Below are 21,880 nucleotides of genomic sequence, written 5' to 3' on the forward strand. Positions count from 1 at the left end.
TTTACGCCAGGGCACGGCTTTACCCGGGTACATGCAATATTATACATTGGTTTGCGCTCAGAGCGTAAACTCTTTAGAAGTTAACGCCTGACGCATTACCTATACATTTTTATTGAATGTTTCAAATTGGTGCCAGCGTTTTCAATTGAATTCAATATATTCATTCAACACAACAGGAGATCCATGTTTTAGTAACAATTAAAATCTATGTTAGCTATAGCTAAAAATGTTTTATTAGGTCTGGGGTGATGTGGTATTTTTTTACGTTTGCATTGGAACATTTATTTTAGAAAACAACGTAAGAACGTATGATGTAAACTTGGTTTTACAAGGTGCCCTTTCCTTGCATATTTTATTTTCGGATTTATGTGTTCGGGCGGCAGATTCGTCTGACAGTAACTTATATTACTTTTTTACGGTGTTGCAGACATTCAATTAAAATTTTTTTTCGAAGGGAGAAACACTCTGTAGAATATGTTTTGCATTTAATCACTAGATAGTATAGACGACCTCGGTGGCGCAGTGGTAAAGTGCTTGCCTCTGAACCGAGAGGTCCCGGGTTCGGTCCCCGGTCGTGATTGGCCCGGGTCTTAGATATTTATCTATATATGTATATGTTATAAAATATAGTATCGTTAAGTTAGTATCCCATAACATAAGTCTCGAACTAACTTTGGGGCTAGCTCAATCTGTGAGTTGTGATAATATATTTATTTATAGTATGCTTGCTGTTTGTCTGTTCCTATGTATGCGAACGAATTTTGATGTGGGTTTTAAGAAATAAGTACCTACTGTGATTCATTCTTGAGGAAGTGTAATTTATTCGAATAAGTATAGTGATCGATCCAGAAGGGAGTTATATGCTTACTTACTTTATAAATATGCCCACGTTACTCCTGAATGTTTTGTCTATATCTGTGCCGAATTTCATCAAAATCGGTCCAGTAGGATTTTGAGTGTATTTAATACAAACGAAAAAAAAAAACTAAAATACAAATCTAATGGATAAAAACCTTTATTACTCTCCACAAAATTAGTATAGGTAACAGTTATGGGTATGTTACAATAGGTTATGATTGTTACATTGTATCTTAAATTTATATAAACATTTTAATAGAGACCGTATTAGATCAGTGGCCATAATGCTACGTCAGTAGTAACCATTAAGATGTGAAAAGCAGTAAAATCACACACAAATTTATTGCCGTCGCTCCCCTAGGACATATATTATATCTGATTTTTTATGTTGCTACTTTCCTTTTGTCTCTTTAGTCGTGAACAACAATATTAGAACAAATTTGACAATAAACCCTTATGTTTCATTATCCTTAGATTTTATAAAATAAAGGTCTCTGCCGCACTGTCTGTCTGTTGGTAATAAGCTCAAAAACTACTGTACGATTTTTCATGTATTAATGCGAATTTTCAGCAATAGATTGTGCGATTTCTGAGGAAGGTTTAGGTGTATTGTTTGCTATGTTTTTACCCAAGTGAAGCCGGGACTAGAACCTAGTAAGTTATATTTTGTCAGTGTGAATATAGGCACGCACTAGTAGTCTTCAATAGAATCCGGAAGTAGCCTAGTAGTTAGACAGGTTCTCTTGTGCCACAAGAGTTTAACTTATGTACCCACCACACATCAGCTACTCTCTCTCTCTCTCATCTCCGTGTGTTTCCGGTTGCATTTACGGATTCGGCTATCGAAGCTCGAGGCCCGCGTAATAAACCATGATTTTACAACATCAATGCTTGAGATCACGACGCGCCTCGTCGAGGCAACTGGAGACTCAAGGGCTGGCAGCTATTTTTCTCAGCGTGTACGTCTCGCAATACAGCGGGGAAACGCTGTTACTATTCTGGACACGTTGCCTCCATGTGGCGCGTTGGAAGATAATTTTTTTGTAATTTAGATGTCTTTAATTATGTGTACTTTTGTATTTGTCAATAAAGAAACTCATTGCTATTGCGCTGTTACTGCTTAGGCTGACTGCTTAGGCTGTATGTCCCTTCGTTGCCTCGTCCGACATACATAAGAGTGGTTCTATTCTAAGGGAGAACTACATCTAGTTTATCTAAGCCTAACTTTAACAGTATATTTTTCAGGCCTTGCCTGAAGAGTGGTTTTGAAGTGTCATATCCAAAGGTGTAAACGGGAACACAAATGAGAAAAGTGTTCAAAATAAACATCGGATTTCGCACACACCCAGCTAGATCCTCTATATATCCTAATATGTGTTAAAAGATTTCGTGAACGCAAATATCGTAAAGAACAGTTTCATATCCAACGCGAGAAAATTTTCTCTGGAATCGTGGATTCTTCTAAAATTATATCTTGATCTAAGATACAGATTTATTTTACCAGCGAAGAAATCTTATCTTTATTTTATCTGTATTATTACAGTATTGCAGCCTTAATATTTTAAACTTTTTGAATAATAATTATTTTAACTTTTTGAATCAAGTTTATGAAAATATAAAAATATATAGTGCAATGAAAATGTAATGAATCTACATCATATAAAAATTTATATTTTACGAAAATTGGTATATACCAATTTTAATGAATATTCATTAGTAAAAACAAGCAGAAAAGAGAACCTATATTTTCTTTTCGACCCGTAAAAACAGGAGGGGTGCTGCGATTCCATAGAAATAGGTATATAACTAGAAAATTTGGGTCAAGATAATTATGAAGCTCCGATGCGTCGATGGGGCGCCATTCCGGAAGCCTAAGGCTTGATCACACTACGGCCCTTTGCGATGAGAACACCATTATTCAGACGGCAATTAATCTAAAAAGTGTTAAACTATTGTCACGCCTATTGTTATCTGTTTGGGACTAGAAATTTGCTTGAAAATTTCTTGAAAGTTCATGACGTCATTAAAAAACGTACTTACCTAAATCTTTAAATAGAAAAACAATTAAGAATCATACTACTATAAATTATTTAAGATTATAACAAAATTGTTTTGTATTACTACATAATCTATACTACCTATATTATTTAAACTAGGTATATTAGGTATATATGTATTATTATAAAGAGGTAAGCGTTTGTGGGTTGGTATGTTTGAGGTAGGTAATCTCCGAAACTACCAAACCGAAAATTTCGAAAATTCAAAAATTCTTTATTCTTTATTCGAAAGGTACATTATTCAAGATTGCTATAGGCTATATTTTATCTCAAAATTCCAACAACAACAACTAGTAAGTTATATATACACGATATAGGTACCTGTACAGGTACAGGTGAACTTGTTGACAAGACTTGAAAATATTTTGGCTGATCATTTTCACGTAATAACCCGTCCGCTGCTTCAGCCTATAAAATATTCCGTCCAATCGTAGTGTTGGAATTTGGGGAAATTGATGCTATTGACTATGGTGGCGTGTGGTTCCGCCCAAAAATAAGGTCACTCCATATCCTTTCGTGGATGTCGTACGAGGCAACTAAGGGACACATAGACTAGGCCAAGTGCCTAGTCTAGGCAACAATAGCATTTCCAAGGAAGGTTGACGCCAGTTGAGGGTTGAGAGTTGGCGTTGATTATAAAATCACAGCCGAATCTACGACATTTTAAGGTTATTGTTTTTACTCTAACCGCGGGTTGCGTGGGCTCAACCAATCCCGAATGCAATCGTGAATATGCGGATATGAGAGAGGGATGCTATTGACTACACGCCCTGCACACTGTATAACGAGAATATACATTTATTATGTAGAAACATTTAAGACATAATTTTGCATAACTTGGCTTCGAAACCGTGTCACAGTGTGAAATTGAGCTTTCTGCCAAAGTTTTGGCGGTCAAGTCTCACGCTGGGAAATGTGTAGCATTGGAAGATAGCGGGAACTTGTGCTAGTTATTTTAATATTCTGTTTCTTGGTATTTATAGTACATTAGTATGTAAACTAGAGGTTTCTGTGTATTAACACAGATGACAGTAAATTATTACGAGTTTGTATGAATCCCGTCAAATATGTGTAAAATAAATGTGTGAAGAAAAATAATATAGGTCGGTGATGGTCCAGTGGTTAAGACACCTATCTGTGAACCGTAAGGATCCAGCTTTGAATCCTACTCATGTGACATGAATTTGTGTACCAATTATAAAAAGAAATATCAGTAAACTGTTTTAGCTCGAGAGATTTTATTAAAAGTTAAACAACCACGTAACGTGACGTAACGTGTAAATAATGCTGATTTTTGAAAAATCAGCATTATTTACACGTTATTTAACTTAAGATATATTTTGTTAATAAAATGTGACTTCATAATCTTAACTATGTAAATACGATAAATATAGGTTAGAGTAAAACGTGATCCAGTCTAATTTGGCCTAGCTAGAACTGGGGCGAGCGCCAACATACATCGTATTTTTTATATCTTTTGTCATGCAGTTACTGTTAAGAACTCTGATTAAAATCCTTTGTGCCTAGTGCTTGTGTGATAGAATGTTTATTCTACGATCTAATAATCGTCATCATTATCACCTTTTTTATTTCCCACTAGATGTTGCCTGGGGCTTCGCTTCCGTGGGAATGTCGAGATAAAATAGCCTATAGCAATCTTGGATAATGTACCTTCTTGTTTAATAGTGAAAGAATTTCTGAAATCGGTTCAGTAGTTACGAAGATTATCCGCCTCAAACATACAAACTCACAAACTCAAAAACGCTTACCTTTTTATATAATAGTATGGATTTAATGTGCTATCTGAAGCAAGCAGGAGCTCGAGATAATACATTTTCGGTCACCCATTTAATGACCGATCATTGCAAAAGTTTAATGCATGCATTAAATTAAATTAAATTCATTTATTCATAAAACTAGACCTACTTATTCTTACACTTTTTATCTATGTATGACTGACTGACATATCAACGCACAGTACAAACCTGGAATCTTCAAACTTAATACGTGGTTCCTTATTTGGTCTAGGGGTGTACTAAGAAAGGATTTTTCAAAATTCATCCCCTAAGGGAGTAAAAAGGGGGTTCAACGTTTGTATGTGGAAACCAGATTAGTTAAAAAATCTAAATGTTTCACTGAAGGGAAAATCACGCGGGCGAATCCGCGAGCAAAAGCTATTTTATATTATATTGTTTTATCAATAATGCAACAAAAATGTATCTGCTGTGTCAGTCTGTCCTGTCACGCTTTGATGACTACCAATAGTTTCACATCCGTCATCAGTGCAAATTTAATATTGAAGTTGGGAATAGTTTTAGTTATTTAGTTCAAACACAGGCTACCGTCGTCGCAGTTGCGGGCAACATCTAATTGTATATATTCATAACATAGATTATAATGAACAGTTAATTAACACTATAGCAAAAATCCTTATTTATTGCTCATTTCAAAATCTTTTCCCTGCCTTTTTTCTAAAATCACTTGGGAAAACTCCCTCTGAAATTTCTAAGTATTCTTACTTACAAAACATTTTCTGATTTTATTTTAAGTATTCGAATATATAGAGGAAGGAGATCATTGAACACACTTTTTTTTAGACTTTATTAGTACTAAACATGGAGTAAAATGTGAAAAAGGAAAACAAAGACAAAACTTGGCTCCGACCCCGACATCCACTTGGAGAGAAAATGAAACTTAAGTATGTGGAGTCATGAATTTTAATCAAGCTACGTTTCTATTAGTGTGTGACCTGGGACTATATTAATGACGTTGTTCATATTTTATTCAGTAGTTTTATATGCAAATAACTTTTCCAGGTTTTTGTCAAACTGAAATTAGCAATCAAATTCCAACTATGTATCTCAACTAAAGTAAGTTTGTTTATTCATTTGTTTGTTTGTTACCTCTTCACGCATTATCTACTGGACCGATTATTATGAAATTTGGTACACGGGTAGAAAATAACCTGGAATAATACATATGGTACTTTTCATCTCGAAATTTCCACAGAAACGAAGCCCATTGCGCAGCTAGTGTTAATAGTATACATAAAGGGAAATGTATTTTTTTTATACTTTTTGAAATCAATTATTTCACTTATGATAATACACACTGAAGAGATAATTTGTTATCAGTGTATATTCTTTAATTTATAAATCTAATAATATTTATATAGAATGGTCCAAATCTAGGGCACACCACAATGCAGCATCCTATTGGTGACAGAATTTTGGAAATCGGTTGAGCAGATCCGGAGATTGTCCTTGCACAAACTTATAAACAATTCCTCTTCATAATACCTTTGAATACACATCTGCATAAGGAAAAAGTTTGCAGATAAGTACGGAAGTTAGTTGGTCAGTTTATTTTTCAGGGATCTTGTGGGGCGAGGCTCGTATTTAACTGGACGAAAACAACATTTGATACGCTCTGGTTACCGCGTGTGGTATCAATAGTATGTAATTTACGTTGACAATTTGTAATAAAAATACTCTGCTTAACGGTCGGTGTTTACAAGTTTCTTGTTATTTTCTTTTGCCTAAATATTTTGTGGTATAATGTAAAATTTTGGTGTTGCTTTTCTAGAGGTCTGAATTAGAGATTTTATTATTCAACTCTTTTAGAATTCGAAAACACATAGTATTCGTTTTAGTTAATAAATAAATAGTGGTATTATAATAATCAAAATTTAAAATAAATAAAATCTACCCAAGGTCATCGTTCAAAAACGATTGTCACTATTTAAATTATTTTACTAAAGAAAAATAAATCCAGCAGAAAATAATATCTTTAATATTATGATTTCCCAAACAAATTATACACATTTTTGTTTTTATATTAAATAAAACAAAAAATGAGAATGATTAAGCAATGTATTTTTTAATTATATATTTTTTCCTGCTATCAGTACAAAGGAACGTTTTTCGCAAACAAATCAAGCCTGGTTGTCATTGTCAGCAGTTGGAAAATTATTATTTTCCGTGTATTATTCAAAACTTTGTACAATTGCGGATAGGGATAAATAAAACAAAACATTTTTTCGCCAAGGTTGAGATATATTTAGATCAAGTTTGTTTTAACCTACCATTGGAGCTATGAATTTATTTATGACAATATCCGAACAGACAAACATCCGAACAGGAAAACGTTGAACTTTTCCCCTGCCTTTAAATCACATGTCATCTATGTTTTTGACACTAGGAGGAAAGACATCGCATTGAAATATGAGCAGTAAAATTATCATAAAATATCGTATTTTTTTCTAATAAACAATTAGAAAAATTACAATACCAGATTGATGTGAAACAAAGCAAGCAGTTTTTCATGGGTAAATTACTGAAATACATATATTGTAATAACAATACATTTACTGTAATATTTTTTCAATTTCAACATACCTACTTGTTCACAATTTTACGGCACCAGTGTTTTCGATGTTTTACATCACAATGTATTTGTATGTAATGTCCATTTGCACTCTTGTATCATAATGAACTATAATGATATAGCCTTGGGCTCCAAAAAGTAGAGGTTAAAATAATATTATATCAAATCTTTCAATAACCTCTACAAGCTGCATAATTGGACGTTTAGTAAAATAAAACGTAATTTCAATGCTCTTTCAATTCAACAAGATTAATTATAAAAAATATGTTTTTACTTTAAATAATGTTTTATTGACTTTTACGAACATTCTTGAATACAAATGCTGCAGCAATATTGGGCTGTTTAACATTCCACGTACCTAGTACTGAAAATGTTATATTTATTTATTTATTTACCACTTTTATTCCTTTATATTTATTTAATTCGGGCAATTTCATTACTCTTTTTATGTTTATATTTAAACATACTTCACCAAAAATTTATTACTTTCGAGATTTCTTCAAAATGAAGCCAATGAACTTTCAATAAAAGTGTCTTTAAATGAAATTGATTTTCATTTGATAAATTAATTATACAGTAAGCGTATACATAATTCATCCTTACATATAAAGATATTATACTGTTCTTTATTGACTTAAACTCTGGCAAAAAACAAAGTAATTGATAATTTTACTGCAAGAGTCGCACTTGAGAGAAGCTGTGATGTGCTCTGCTGACTGGAGCTAAACAAAATAACCAATAGGATTTCGGATGTCAAATATTACGAAATTCTGTTGTTCGGAATTTTCAGAACGGAACAGAACCTTCAGTTAGCACGGTAGCGCCTGTCGAGTCTGGTCCTTAAGGACAAGAACGTTTGTCTTTTAGATACAATCTTGCACTTTAACCCATTTCTATAATATTGAAATATTCATGATAGATTACTTGTAGCCCGTCCCGGCTTCGCTCGGGTAAAACAATAATAAATTATACATCTAAACTTTTCTCTTGAACCATGCTATCTAAGGACACATAGGGAAAGACAGCAGGAAGCGACTTTGGGGTGATTTCAACACGAAATAGACAAAATATTTTGTTAATAAAGCAATTTATACTCAGCATTCGTCAGATGTTTTCAGAGCAATGAATCCAGAAGATAGGAGGCACGTTGGAGACTGATGGAAAATCAATGGGTGAATTTGCATATCTTGAACTCGAGTAATAAATTCCATTCGTTTTAAATACAGGTATTTTATAAGAAAGAAGATTTATTGTGACCATAGTAGGTATCAACTACATAATATTTGTGTATTTTTTGCATAAATAATGTACTTAATTTGGTCTGGAAAATTATATTATTTCAAGACCAAGTCATAAGACTTGGTGTAACTAAAATTATATAATGTATTTTATTACCTATTTAAATTAAAAGCCTTAAAAATGAAATAGGCCTTGTAGCTAAAATAATAAATTTAAAATACTCATTTAGTCAAAATAGAGAGTGCCGCCCTAACGCTGGGCTTTGCGGTGTTACAGCCCCGAATACAACACATGAAGATGTGAAAAAGAGAGAGAAAATTTGTCCACACATTCAGTGAGACGACATATCTCCACAAGTGTAATGTCATTTTAACACTAAAATGTTGAAGTGAGGGGAGTAAGTGCCGTCAATCCGAGTTAAGTGTATGCCATTAGTTGCCTGTCTGTAGCTTCCACTGCTTCCTTTGTGAGCGCGGCGTAAAACGATGCGATTATGGCCCAGAAGTGGACACGTTATGGAAAGAGCGATATGTGTCATGATCGTGTTTATGTAGCCGGCTGTAGCCCTCGGCTCCGCTCACAGAAGAAGAAAGATCCTTTCTGTTTTTCATACAAACTTTAAACCTCCATTACGGCCCTTTAGGACTTGAATTTTCTTGCTTTCGAGTGTGTTGTTGCAAAACCTTCTGATTTATTTCACATTATTGTATAACTGTGAAATTATCAACTATGTGTAAACAAAAACTCTTAAAAATATTACAAAATAAACACGCATATTGACAACAAGTCTCTAGATATTCTGGTAATAATAAAAGTGTAGGTACTTATATAACAAATAGGTAGCAGATTTGAAGACTTCATTCCAACAATAAGCCCGCTATACAGGCCTTCGTGTTTCGTAACTCTTGAATCTGTCTGGGGTACTGTTACTAGGGTAAGGGTTAAACGCGCAATCAAAGACATGAGAAGAAAGTGGGTTAAAGGCTCAATCAAAGACATTTGAAGAAAGATTTTTAATAAAAAGCCTTTAGGTGACTTTTAATAAGATCGTGTTACCAATAACACACCCGAAAATAGAAAATATTTTACAATATACAAATTCAAATTGTAAAAATTTCATTTTATACTTAGATTCCAAATTAAATTAGCACTTGATCAATTTTTACTTTAATATCTTATCGTACATTGTATCTATATAATGGTATCTGAGAATTGAGGAAACAATCTAATTCACGTTAGAACCATCCCTATTCATGTTCACCCGACGATATAACAATTGGAAGAAATCAAAAGAGATTTTCCCTTAGAAAAAACTTTTTGACGAGAGTACGAAGTAGCAAATTATTTCCGGATTGCGTTGTAATTTCTATATTGTTTCTGTACGGCTAGTACATACAAGTTTTTCCGGAGAACATTGCTGTCCCCACTATCTCTATGGAGTGCCGTACACTATTTACAAATAGTTATGATAATTAATTTGTCAAATATAAAGTTTCGAGATGGTGGATTTAGACATTACAATATTTTTTTAGCGCAAATTGATCTTTATCCTTTCTTATTCGCATATTTTGACCCCTGTTTGACCCGTTTCACGATAACTATCGATATGGCCAAAATGGAAAGTAATTGCATAAGTCCATGTGTCACATGATTTATTTATTCATTTATTTATCTATACATACAACATAATAGGCTAAATATAAAACTCACCTTTGCATGATTCCCACGTGCTATTGTTGTTTTCTTCCTTCTCGAATGTGTTTTGATTTTAGATTTTTTCAAGTCGCTTATAGACTACCTACAGCTCTTTCTATCAACATGTCACGGTCGCATTGGATATGTAATCTCACTATTACCTATAAAAATAATATTTGAAAAAACCCGATCAAATCGACATCGAAATCCGTTGCGTATGTAGTTTCAAAGATCAAACACAAACATAAGTTTTCTTTTATGTGTTTTCTTCGTGCAATAAAGAGTTAACAAACAAACTTATTATACAAAGATAAATAGATAGACAGTGGATAGGGACTTTGTATTATACTATAGTCATGAAATTAGCAGGTACTCCAGTATAATAATGATGACAACGCAGAATAATTTAAAAAAATTGAGTTTTATTATATTGATACACTTGATCGAATTATTATTGTGTGTATTAACTAGATGTATGAATTGAATGCAAGTTATATATAAGTAATATTGTAACACAACATATTTAATCCTCAATATGGGACGCTATTTCCTATAGGAAATAGACAGCGCTAGACTTCTCAAGAATTCTAGTGTAGACGCCCGTACCGAGCCAGGACACAGGCTTTTTGTTACAATTTATTTTAGACTGTATCACATTGGAATAAGAACCGACTTGTACATACTAATGTACGTGACTGTATATAGGATATGCTTAGTTAGAAAGTTTCCTTAGAGTTTAGTTGTACTTCTTATCGAGAGAGTTTTTGCTAATACTCGTGTCAAATTTGTCATGACTAAACTTTTGAGATTTTACATCGTACATTATAATTTGTATTAGGTAAGTTACGTACTTATTTTGATCTAGTTTTCAACTAAAAGTATATTAATTTGTTTCAGATGAGACCAAGATGCTTGAAGTGGGACTTTATATATCACAAACTCAATGGCTCCGAACCCCAAAAAACACAAACAGTAAAAAAATATTTGTAACGGCCAAATAACCATAAAAAACTAAAGGAACTACAACGGAGTGTCATCTATGATCTAAATGCCTTATTTAAGAGGAGATTGCGCTGCTATACGCAGGCGCCGACTATGTTCGACTCGACTAAAGGTGCCTTGCTCATAGCACCATCTCTCTCTAACAGCTCCTGTTGGCTCAACGGCAAAGGCTGGCCGTCCACATTCCCTGCCCCGGCAGATATTCTGAAGGCCTTCTTCATATTCGCATTGTCTATGGCTATTGTTTTTGGTAATCTCGTGCTGATTTGTGTGCTAAATAATAGAAGATACATCAAGTACATCGATAATCAGGTAAAAACTTAAATTTCAGTTAATTTGTTTATCTGATTTTAAGGCTGTTTTCTCGTGGCGACGATTGTAGGGATCATGTATGGATAGCAAATCAGCCACGTAAATCATCGACAAACACAGGCAAAAATTTACAAACTTCGCAGTGATATCTCTACTGTATACCTGCCTTTGCAGTGTATCCTGGGGCCCTTTCCTATCGTTGTCACTATAATATGAGACTTTTATTAATGAGAGTGTTGGTTAAGTTTAGAAATGGAAAGAACTAAGTGTAGGTGGCACCGTTAACTTTGCGCCGCTGAAGTTTAGATGAAATGGGGTACCTAGTTTGCGTTTTCCTGCATACGTTAAAGTTATCGTTAAAGTACACGACGCAACCCAACCTAAGTAGGTATTTATCCGTAGTTGCCACTGAGATAAAATTTGGCACTGGACAAGTTGGGACAAGTCTGGTCGAAATTTCTATCAGAATCACAGCTTACAGATAACTTGTCAAATTTATCTCAGTTACTACTTTATGGGTACTCAAAATGCTGTGAAATAATTTAAATCGACTCATAGAAAGTAAAACTCAATGCTCATATTTTTTCTGCAGTCAACATCAATCCATACAAAAGTTTAAAGTTAAGCTTAAGTTAAACTAATGACTGAACTATTTAACAATTTTAGTACACAGTTCACATGAAATTCTCGTGTAAGTCCCCGAGAACATAATACATAACATAAGATAGATGCATTGTTCATAATTCAGACATGTGATACCTATTTCCATACAGATGGATCATCAAACACCGCAAATGCTAACTACAACTTTAATATAATAGCGAGTGAGCGAACTCATGTTTACTGGTTATATTACGGTAAACTTTGTGTAAAACCAGAATACTCTTGGTAAACAGCGTTTAGTGGCATTTGCAATATAGGTTTCAACCAAAATGTACTAAATAGGCATATTTACGAATTCAACTTTAAATTTATGCTGGCTATACACTATCGGCGAACTCGGAAAGGTGCCGATGCGAATGAAAAACCAGCAGTGTATGTCAAACATTCCGAGTTCGCCAAAGATCGGCAAATTGTCAATCGATATTGTATAACCAATATTCAATAAAATCATGGCAACCTAATGTAGTGTTAGGCTTCCTTTATAGACACGTGGCTGAAACATACAAGTCTGACTGAAACACATATACATGGCAACAAGGAGAGATATCATCGAAAAAAATGTTATCGAGGCCTAAACGAAATTAATTAATTAACGGTTTTCGTTCACCTGAGCGGGCCACGGGAAATTATTTTTTTTTCTTCTTACCCAATGTGTATGCGTATAAATCAATGATCGGATAAACGGATGTATATTAACCTAAACTTCATTTTTGGCTAGAATATTATGGAAGCGGCTTCTTAAAACATTTCTTTATAATTCTTTTTTATTATTCGTTCGAGATAAATGTTTTGAAAATTAAAGAAAAAATAGGAGGACGTTATTATTTTCAGTTTTTGATTTGATTCTATAATAAAAACACTTAATTTATCGAATCCAAAATCCCGGGATATTTTTCGATATAAAAGTGTATTCCATAATAGCCAACACCTCAACTTTAGGTAAATATGCATCCGATTATCCGATCACATGTGTATATACAAATTAATAATTAAAATAATTTAATTAATTAAGGATCTTTTTGACAATAGTCTTTAAACGAATATATATGGAACAACAAGAGAAGACAATCAAAAGATATTTGTAATTATAGATACAAATATTTGCCACGTTAAATAGTCAACCACATAAAATCTTAGATACAAAAGTATTAAATTTCCTTTTAGAGGAGCCTAAATACAAAACTAGAACTTAGATGTACCTACAGGATCAATTAGCGTCCCTTTGTTCTGTCCCAACTATCCCCGGGGAAGGGACAGGCGTGATGCGTGAACCGAAAGCCAATTTGGGGGTAAATGATTTCGCCCATATTGATCCGACCGCGATCAAACATTGACTAAATGGATATCGGTTATTGGCGAAATTCAATTATACCAATCTACAAATATTTTTTCAGAATGTTTTGTTAGTTTTTCATCCCATCATCCAGAGAGACATCTGTGTCCCTTCTGAGCGGGAATAATAAAAAACATTTATTTAAATCAGTGTGCATCTTTCGGTCATTGATTTATATACCTATATTTACCTAAACTCAATTAGTTTAGCAGTTTCGAAACAAATTAGCTACGATGATTAAGGTCGGATCGACAGATACACCAGTGATTTTATGAGGGTTCAATTTTTTCCTTTTGCGGTACGAAATCAAAAAATTAATAATACGCATAAAATATTAGCTTATAATATCAAAATTTCTGCGGAAACAAAGCTTTGGAGAGCAATTAAAACATATACAATATTTATTTATAGTATAGTAATAATTAAAAACATATTTTTCGCAGCCAAGATATCTGCTAACTTCGCTGGCATTAAACGACCTGTTTACTGGGATCCTCGTGGCGCCCGTGGCCCTTTTGCCTGCCCTTTACAAGTGCTGGCCGTACGGGGAGATATTCTGTCAAATACAGGTGCGAAGCTAAATAGTTTACATAATAAGGGCTTGCTTCAACCCTTACTGATAAAATATCTGAATGTCTATATATGTAACATAACGAACAGCTTAAAAATTGTGATTAATAAGTGTAAATTGTGATTAATATATAGGGCTAACTGGTTAATTACATTTGAGGCATATTTATCTGCCAAATAATTTATCCGTCAGATTGATGATATTTTATCAGATAGTGGTGAATCGGGCTAAATAAATATTTCGTATTTCAAATATTTATACATACTTATAATACTTATTGAAAACATGTAAAGTGATTACAAAAGTTTCTTTCATATTTGGCACAAGCTTTTGTTGTGTTATAAAATGGGCCATTACGTCACGCTTGTCATAAATAATGCAGTGTATTGAAAGCCGAAACAACGTAGACATTTAAAAAAAGAACAAGCAAATGTAGCTGATAAACAGACAGGGAATATTAAACCAAATAAAAGCTTTTAACAAGAGATATAAATTACATTCTCTTTATTAATTATGTTTAAAAATTGAAAATTTAAACATTAGGGACCTATAGTTATTATAATTAATATTTAGTAAATTTATATTAATTTATGCGTCAAACTTTCATAGCGCATGTTTATAATAGGAGGTAAAAATAGCAGAAATTAATTCCCCTTCAAAATTTGTTAGAAGTTGTTTAATCCAGTTAGAGCTAGGCGGATCTACGGAGTCACCGTGAAACTTTATTTAAACAAGAGACGAAGAGAAAATGAGTAAAGTTGCTTCAAGGGAAAGGTTCTCAATTGAGAAGTTAAGAGGTAATCGGATATCACGGATAAGTAAGGCCGTGACAGCGCCACTTGTTTCGTCATAACTTTGCTCACTAAAACTTTTTGACTGCTATTTTTTTTACTATGGTGCTTGATCAATATCCCATTCTTCACTATTGAATATATATATAGATATCTCAGAGAAAAAAAAATTATATGTTCTATGCTACATACATTGATATACATATAAATAATTACAAGTTAAAAATGACGTGTGCCAGTATCACTAAATGGCAACATGCGAATTTACAGCTAATTTTACACATCAAAATTCTGTTACAAAGTTTTCATTTGCAATATTAATGAAAGGGCTTGCTATTGCTTTTTGCATTTCATACACGCAAGTTTTCGTATGCCAGAAATATCGGCACTCTATTTGATTTATAAGATAGAGTGCTGTTTTCTTTCATATCCGAGAACAGATTGATTAAAAGCAAAGTCTAAAATTTTATTATTTTCACCATTTCCTGATTACAATGACACTAATCAATGCAATATTGATTTTAATAAAATAAACAAAAGTGTTATCTCTCAAAAAGGACAACGCAAACAAATTAAGTATGACACGACATTCTAAAAATGACAAGCTATAGCAAGTGATGATACCTTGCCTTACAAAATATCAAATAATGGAAACGATCCGCATTGTAAGAGGTCTTTTGAAACCCCAGCAATTTGCGGTTTAAAAGAGCAATTGTGGGCGATCCGCTGACAGGGCGATTTGCAAACAATAAAATTGTTAAAACTTCCATAGCCGGCGTATTGTGCGTCGCGTAATGGTGGAAAGTGACCTCGCAAGTCTTGGTGAAGTTTCGCCTTTCTAACTTAGGCCATCATCCACCCTCGACCGGTTTAACGCCAAAATAAATATTTTGCAAATGACAACTACGCGTGTATTTAAAGTTTAAAGTATCGTGGGCCAAATGCGGATCAACTCATTATCATCATGGAAAATTATCATAAAATACCGCGTAACATTTTGTGTGGATCAGTTGTATCGACGCTTATTTAAATTTTACTTATTCAGGTTATTTTATGGTTATCAAGAAGATGTAAACATGAAACGTACAGAAGATATGCATAAATTCCCAGACCGAAATTAGATTCAGACAATAATAAAAAAAAAATGTAATAAACAAGAATATCAACAGATTTTAATCTAGTTTAGACCATAATGAAACATTGGTCGAGCATTGCTTTAGAATCTGGAACATCTGCAAGAACATTTGCAAAAATACTAAGACCAGCTAATTTAAAAATAAAGATGATAGAACAGATACATTCTATTGGATTTTTAAAAACTGTATTTTCCGTTCTCTTTATACTTTGTGATGAAATCGCAATTTTGAAGACCTGTGGGGAATCTTCTTTAATGTATTGGCGACCGAGGTCGTTTAGAAACTGCTTACTGTTTTCAGTCTTTCTCACTCCTGAAATTTTCGAGACTTGATGACTACAGATTAAGTAAAGTTGCCGATGTAATCCCAATTTAGATAATCAAAGAGAGATTGTTGAGCAGATTGATATTTTTGATGACATTTCGCAAATTAAACAAAATGATAGAAAGTACTTACATATATTTAAATGATTCTTATTCAAGTTGGATCGATATGATTTTTGTATGGTCAAATGGAAACCCAAGTGGAAAAATACATACTATAGATAGTGTTAGAACAGATGGATTTTATATGACATAATATGTCTTTCTTTGCCATGACACCTAGTTGGGTATTTAGCCTCTTGGGTTTCTATTCGACCTAGTCTCTTACCGATCGCATCCAGGTTTTGCCCACCTCACTAATATTACAAAGGCGTGACTGTGTTTGTTACTTCTATTTATGTGAAAATATTGCATTTTTAACTGTGTAAACTATTTCGATAATAACAAAATTTACGATATTTTTGGTAAATCGCTATAACTATCAAATTTTTACAGGCACTTTTACGAGGTGCAGTGAGTCAACAAAGCGCCATCATATTAGTCTGCATGGCCATTGACAGATATTTGTATTTACTACATCCAAACACTTATCACAAACACTCCAGTAAAAAGGTAAGATTTACTCATATTAGTAACAAACATTCTAAAATATGTGTGAACAGTTTTATAGTGTCATTTTGGAGACTTTTCTCATTATCTGCTTTTCGCTAATGATTTTCGCTTAATGCTAATGCTTACTAGAATCAGCTATAATAATTGTTTGAATGGTAGAGAAACACGTTTTTAGTACGCGAAAAAAAAACTTCCTGCACATAAATTATGAAACAAATTATGTATTGATATTTATATAAGATATTTTATCAATAAAAAAGAAAATTGGGACCAAAATTATTATTATTATGTTGTTAATACATCTTCCATCATTGTACCATGCCGTGATTTCAAGATAAGATTTCTTTATAGGATTATCTCACTTCTCGCGAAAATGAAAAAGTAATTCCATATAAATAATCTGTTATCATCGACAAATCAATCTATACTCCTGAAAGTGTGCTTATTTGTCCCTTTTTCACGTCAAAACGGATTGGATTAATGTGGTTTTAGTTTAAAGTCGGAAAAATAGATAGTAAGACAGGCTACTTTATTTCCGCGGGCGGAGCCACCGGCCACAACTACTAATTAGGTTGGAAATTTATTCTGGAGATTTATTCTAAATCATGAAATACTTCGCTACATTGTATTATGAAAGTATAAGAAAACAAAAATCTAGGTCTGTACCAAAAAGTGTATTAATTGTGAAAGAAATGCTATTAATTATAAATACATACAACATTAAATATATTAATGTTTTATTCATATGCTTGGGGCTTTCTAGAGGTGGAATCCAAAGAAGGCTTTGGGTTATGTTAAAACCTTTAGGTAGGAAATCTGTTTAAGCTTAAGAAAATTCTGAGAATTCGGGCTTTTTCTGGGGAAGACATGTATGTTTGAAACTGATATTGTGTAATTATTAATTTTATCTCTAACAGAGTATCTGTTTGACTAGAAGGAGTTTTGTCTAAGAAAAATCATAATTCACCACTGGATCACTATCAGATTACAGCCAGCTCCATTGCTCAGTCGTGCTCCGTAGCGACGACATAGCACGTTGATGTAGCTCGAATCTCCATACAATTTCTGCGTTTTCCGTCGGTGATGTTAACGAGACGAAGCACAATGTAGCAATGCGGCATGGCTATAAGACACTAATTTCAATCAAACTAATTGATATTTATACATAGAAATATAGTCGCCAAAGACACTAGTTTCAATCAAACTAATTGATATTTATACATAGAAATATAGTCGCCAAAATGTTTTATACTTCTGTTTTCTAAATACCGCTAGTATGCTCAATTTCCCTTCTTTTATTACTGGTACTGATAAATAAATAAATCTTTTCAGGGTTGCGTGTTAGTAATAAGTATAACCTGGATATTATCGGTATCGTTGTTCGCTATAATGGTGCTTCCTCGCTCTGGCTATTACTTCAACTCGACCGGTTTGATGGCCTGCGATGTTTTTCATAGCAGAGTGGCGTTCAGGTATTTTTTGAATCCATTCTTTTATTATAAATGTGAAAGTGTATTTGTTTTTTTTTACACGTCACAACAGACAATTGGATTGAGGTATTTTTTGTGTAGACGCTTAATAGCACTGAAATACTTTTACAATATCAAGCGTTTTATTTTCAGGATATTGTCATGTTGTGCCTACTACTTTCCCACGACTATGGCTCTGATGTACTGCTACGGGTCTGGATTCCACGTCAGCAAGACAAGAAGCAAGTGTGACCCGGAGCCTATTAGACCTAATGGCGTTCCAATTCCTTGCGCCAAAACTTCCCATGTTGACCATGATGTTGTGGTGTGTATTGGTTATCGAAATAAATTTGTGACAGCTAAACCCCGATGTGCGGCTACATCTAGGTTTAGCCAGCTCAATCTGTAAATAATACTTCGAGGTTTATCCGTAATAAATACATTACTTAAAACATTGTTATCTCGATGGTAAAGGCATGTGCAATTAAGAATATGTCAATCTATCACAAGACTGAAATCCAATTTAGAATATTTCCAATCATAAGAACTTTGCAGTTTGTTGAACATGTTGAATTGCAAAAAACCCATGACACCCATTTATTTATATTTTGAATTGAAGTGGGTATTTATAGTACTTCACTTATTGCTATCAAACTTAGTAGGAGAAATTGCAGAAGTTTCAACAGGAGTTTCAGTCACTGGTACAAAACTTACACAAGTGTTGTAAGTTTTGTACCTTAGTTTTACAGTATAAGCCATATCGCTTTGCTTTTACTAAAAATACTAAATGGTAAAATAATATAATACATACAAATTGCTGAAATCAGAATGAAGAGATACTTCAATATAATAACTAAAATTGCATCAAAAACAAGATATAAGACAAAACTTGATTAAAAATAACTAGACAAATGTATAGTAGGCCTTATCGCTAGTGCAATGTCTTTTAGGCTACCATGAGGAAAGGAAACTAAACTGAATATACTGTTAGTATATACTGATAAACTAAATTCATACTAAATAGTAGATACCATTGACTGCAAAAAGTCTATGGGAATAATGTCCAAAAGTATGTAAAGCTGAACGTACATTTTAAAGAAAGTATTGTATTGTTTTTTGTTCCAGCATCAAATCCCAGTCCCAGTTAGACCACACAGCGTGAGTACGTCACGCACTATGGCAGCCATGTCCTTGGGCTTTATAGTAATGGTCACTCCTGCTACTATCCAAGAAGTGGTAGCAGCATGTACTGGTTGTAAAGTATGAGCAGAAACTTATTGATGAAATCCTAAAAACTAAAACAAAATCCTCAATCAATGGTCCTCAATGGCTTTTTTAATTACAGGTGCCACCATCTCTGGACTTCATAGTAACATGGTTAGCATTGAGCAACAGCTTCTGGAACCCATTTCTGTACTGGTTACTCAATAGTCATTTCAGAAGAATCAGCAACGAACTCCTACAATATTATGTAAGATCACATTATGTACATCATAACTTTGTAATTCAAATAAGGAAGTTTTTGGATCAAAACAAAAGAGATAAAACATAAAGAGAAAGTTGATTCGGAGCACATCCTGAGTTTCACCAAATTATGCAGAAAGTTTCTTTTCTCACAAATTAAAAACACAAGAAATGTTTCATTTTCGTATTGTAATGTACTTAAGTAATTTTATTTTGACAGGTTTGCTGTCGAAGAGTTAAAACATTACATAGCTACGACAAACCCACCGGATGCTGCGGATCACCAGTTACATCTGATGGCATACATTCCAAAGGAGAATTTGAAGGTTTAGGAGAAAAATATTGGGGAGAAATATTAGAACGCACAGTATCATCCACATCGCTGCATGCTATTCAGAAGGCTTGTCAACGGGATCCATTACGCTATTCAGGATCTTTTAAAGGCTGTCCAAGTGGAACATGCAAGCAGGATCCTAGACTATTTGATGGTTATGGGCCAACCGATTACAGACATTTGGATAGAGCTGCATTTCAAATAGAGTCCTGTTCACGACAATGTAGAATGAAGAATTCAGACTTTTGTCTCTTCAGGCCTAGTCCGGGATTTGAATGTGGACGATCAAGATCTAATTTAAGTTTGGATGAAAGCAACTTCAATAAGAGCTGTAATGGTAGACATCCAGAGTTGTGAGAGTTCCGAAACTGTCCGGTTTTCGGGCACAGAAGCAATAGTATAGGGATGTATCCAGGGGTTGAACACTTTAATTCAAATATTAAGTGGAAGTTTGATGATTCGCGTGTAGATGATGATATGCAAACCCTGGAACATAATCTTGATAGAATTCGTAGCCTAAGTCACGAAAGAAACTTTAACGCGTATGGTTTGAAAGACAATGATCATTTATTAGAAGTTGAAGTGAATACTGCCGATGATGACTCCGATGAAAATAAGGATTATAACGGCAGTGTTCGAGATAGTTGTGAAGAAAAAAGTGAATATAGTGCTGCTCATAAGTTTTCTCGTAACTCTTCGCTATCAAATAGGGAATTAGACGTCATTAAAGAGAGTTCAAGAAGTTCAAGTGATACAGAAGTGACTTTAACCCGATGACTTCCGCGAGTGACTTTTGATAGAGCAGTGAATGTTGTTCATTTGGATCTACCTCCAAATCACAGACATTGTTGCACACAAAAGTGTTATTTGAAAAGAATTCCTTAGTTGATAGAATAAAGCAATAGTATAAGTATGTGGACCAGTAGATACGGGTCTCATTTTTGTATATCATCCAATAAATAATTTTGTTGTTAATTACTTGAAAGTAAGTAATAGATTTTGGAATTTATGTCTATAAATAATTTTATGTTTCAGTACCTAAATAAATTGTTTTACGGATAGCAATATATATTCATAAAAGGATATGTACCTATGTATTAAAGTAATATCTATAAAGAGTTGTAATTGTGCTCATGTAGTGTAATATTTTGTATTTTTGGTAATAGTTGTATTTACGAAAGCTATAATAATAATCTAGCTCGGAATAATTTCTTTTTGACTATTGCTATTATCTGTTCCATTTTCTTCTTTTATCTTTAACGATACAGAACGTTTATTGAAACGTTCCTCTTTTTAAATTGTAAATAATAATAATAAAATAAGACTGTTTCAAGGAAAACTGTAAAGAAAACAGATCGCACAATACTTTTCTTCTATATAAAGTAATAATTAACAAATAAATTTGTTGATGTCTAAATAAATGTTAAAAAAACAGAGGAGAGAAATAAAATTTTTGTATAAAAAATTGTTTTAATTTATTAATCATTCCCAATAATGTAGTATGAGATAGCAAAAACTGTTACTGTGTCAAAATCGCATTAAGCCTATGATGTCTAGGACTACATATAGGAGAGAAAATATCAGGCAGCAATATTGTAGGTATATACGAATATAGACGTTAACCCCAACTTTTAT

The 21,880-nt window shown here is 33.4% G+C and overlaps 1 protein-coding gene across 1 annotated transcript in view; it reads left to right on the forward strand.

Annotated features, from left to right (window-relative positions):
• Positions 1–20,741, forward strand: part of LOC128672054 (uncharacterized protein) — a 36,059-nt gene extending 15,318 nt beyond the window's left edge. Inside the window, exons 2-9 of the mRNA XM_053748945.1 lie at positions 11,133–11,549; positions 13,989–14,114; positions 16,862–16,978; positions 18,311–18,450; positions 18,601–18,772; positions 19,573–19,707; positions 19,793–19,918; positions 20,132–20,741. Coding sequence (XP_053604920.1) covers positions 11,331–11,549; positions 13,989–14,114; positions 16,862–16,978; positions 18,311–18,450; positions 18,601–18,772; positions 19,573–19,707; positions 19,793–19,918; positions 20,132–20,602 — 1,506 coding nt within the window. The 5' untranslated portion in view covers positions 11,133–11,330 and the 3' untranslated portion in view covers positions 20,603–20,741. The remainder of the gene's footprint in view (positions 1–11,132; positions 11,550–13,988; positions 14,115–16,861; positions 16,979–18,310; positions 18,451–18,600; positions 18,773–19,572; positions 19,708–19,792; positions 19,919–20,131) is intronic.
• Positions 20,742–21,880: the final 1,139 nt, after the last annotated feature.

Source organism: Plodia interpunctella, chromosome 8 (assembly GCF_027563975.2).
Source record: "Plodia interpunctella isolate USDA-ARS_2022_Savannah chromosome 8, ilPloInte3.2, whole genome shotgun sequence".
NCBI classification, from domain to species: domain Eukaryota; kingdom Metazoa; phylum Arthropoda; class Insecta; order Lepidoptera; family Pyralidae; genus Plodia; species Plodia interpunctella.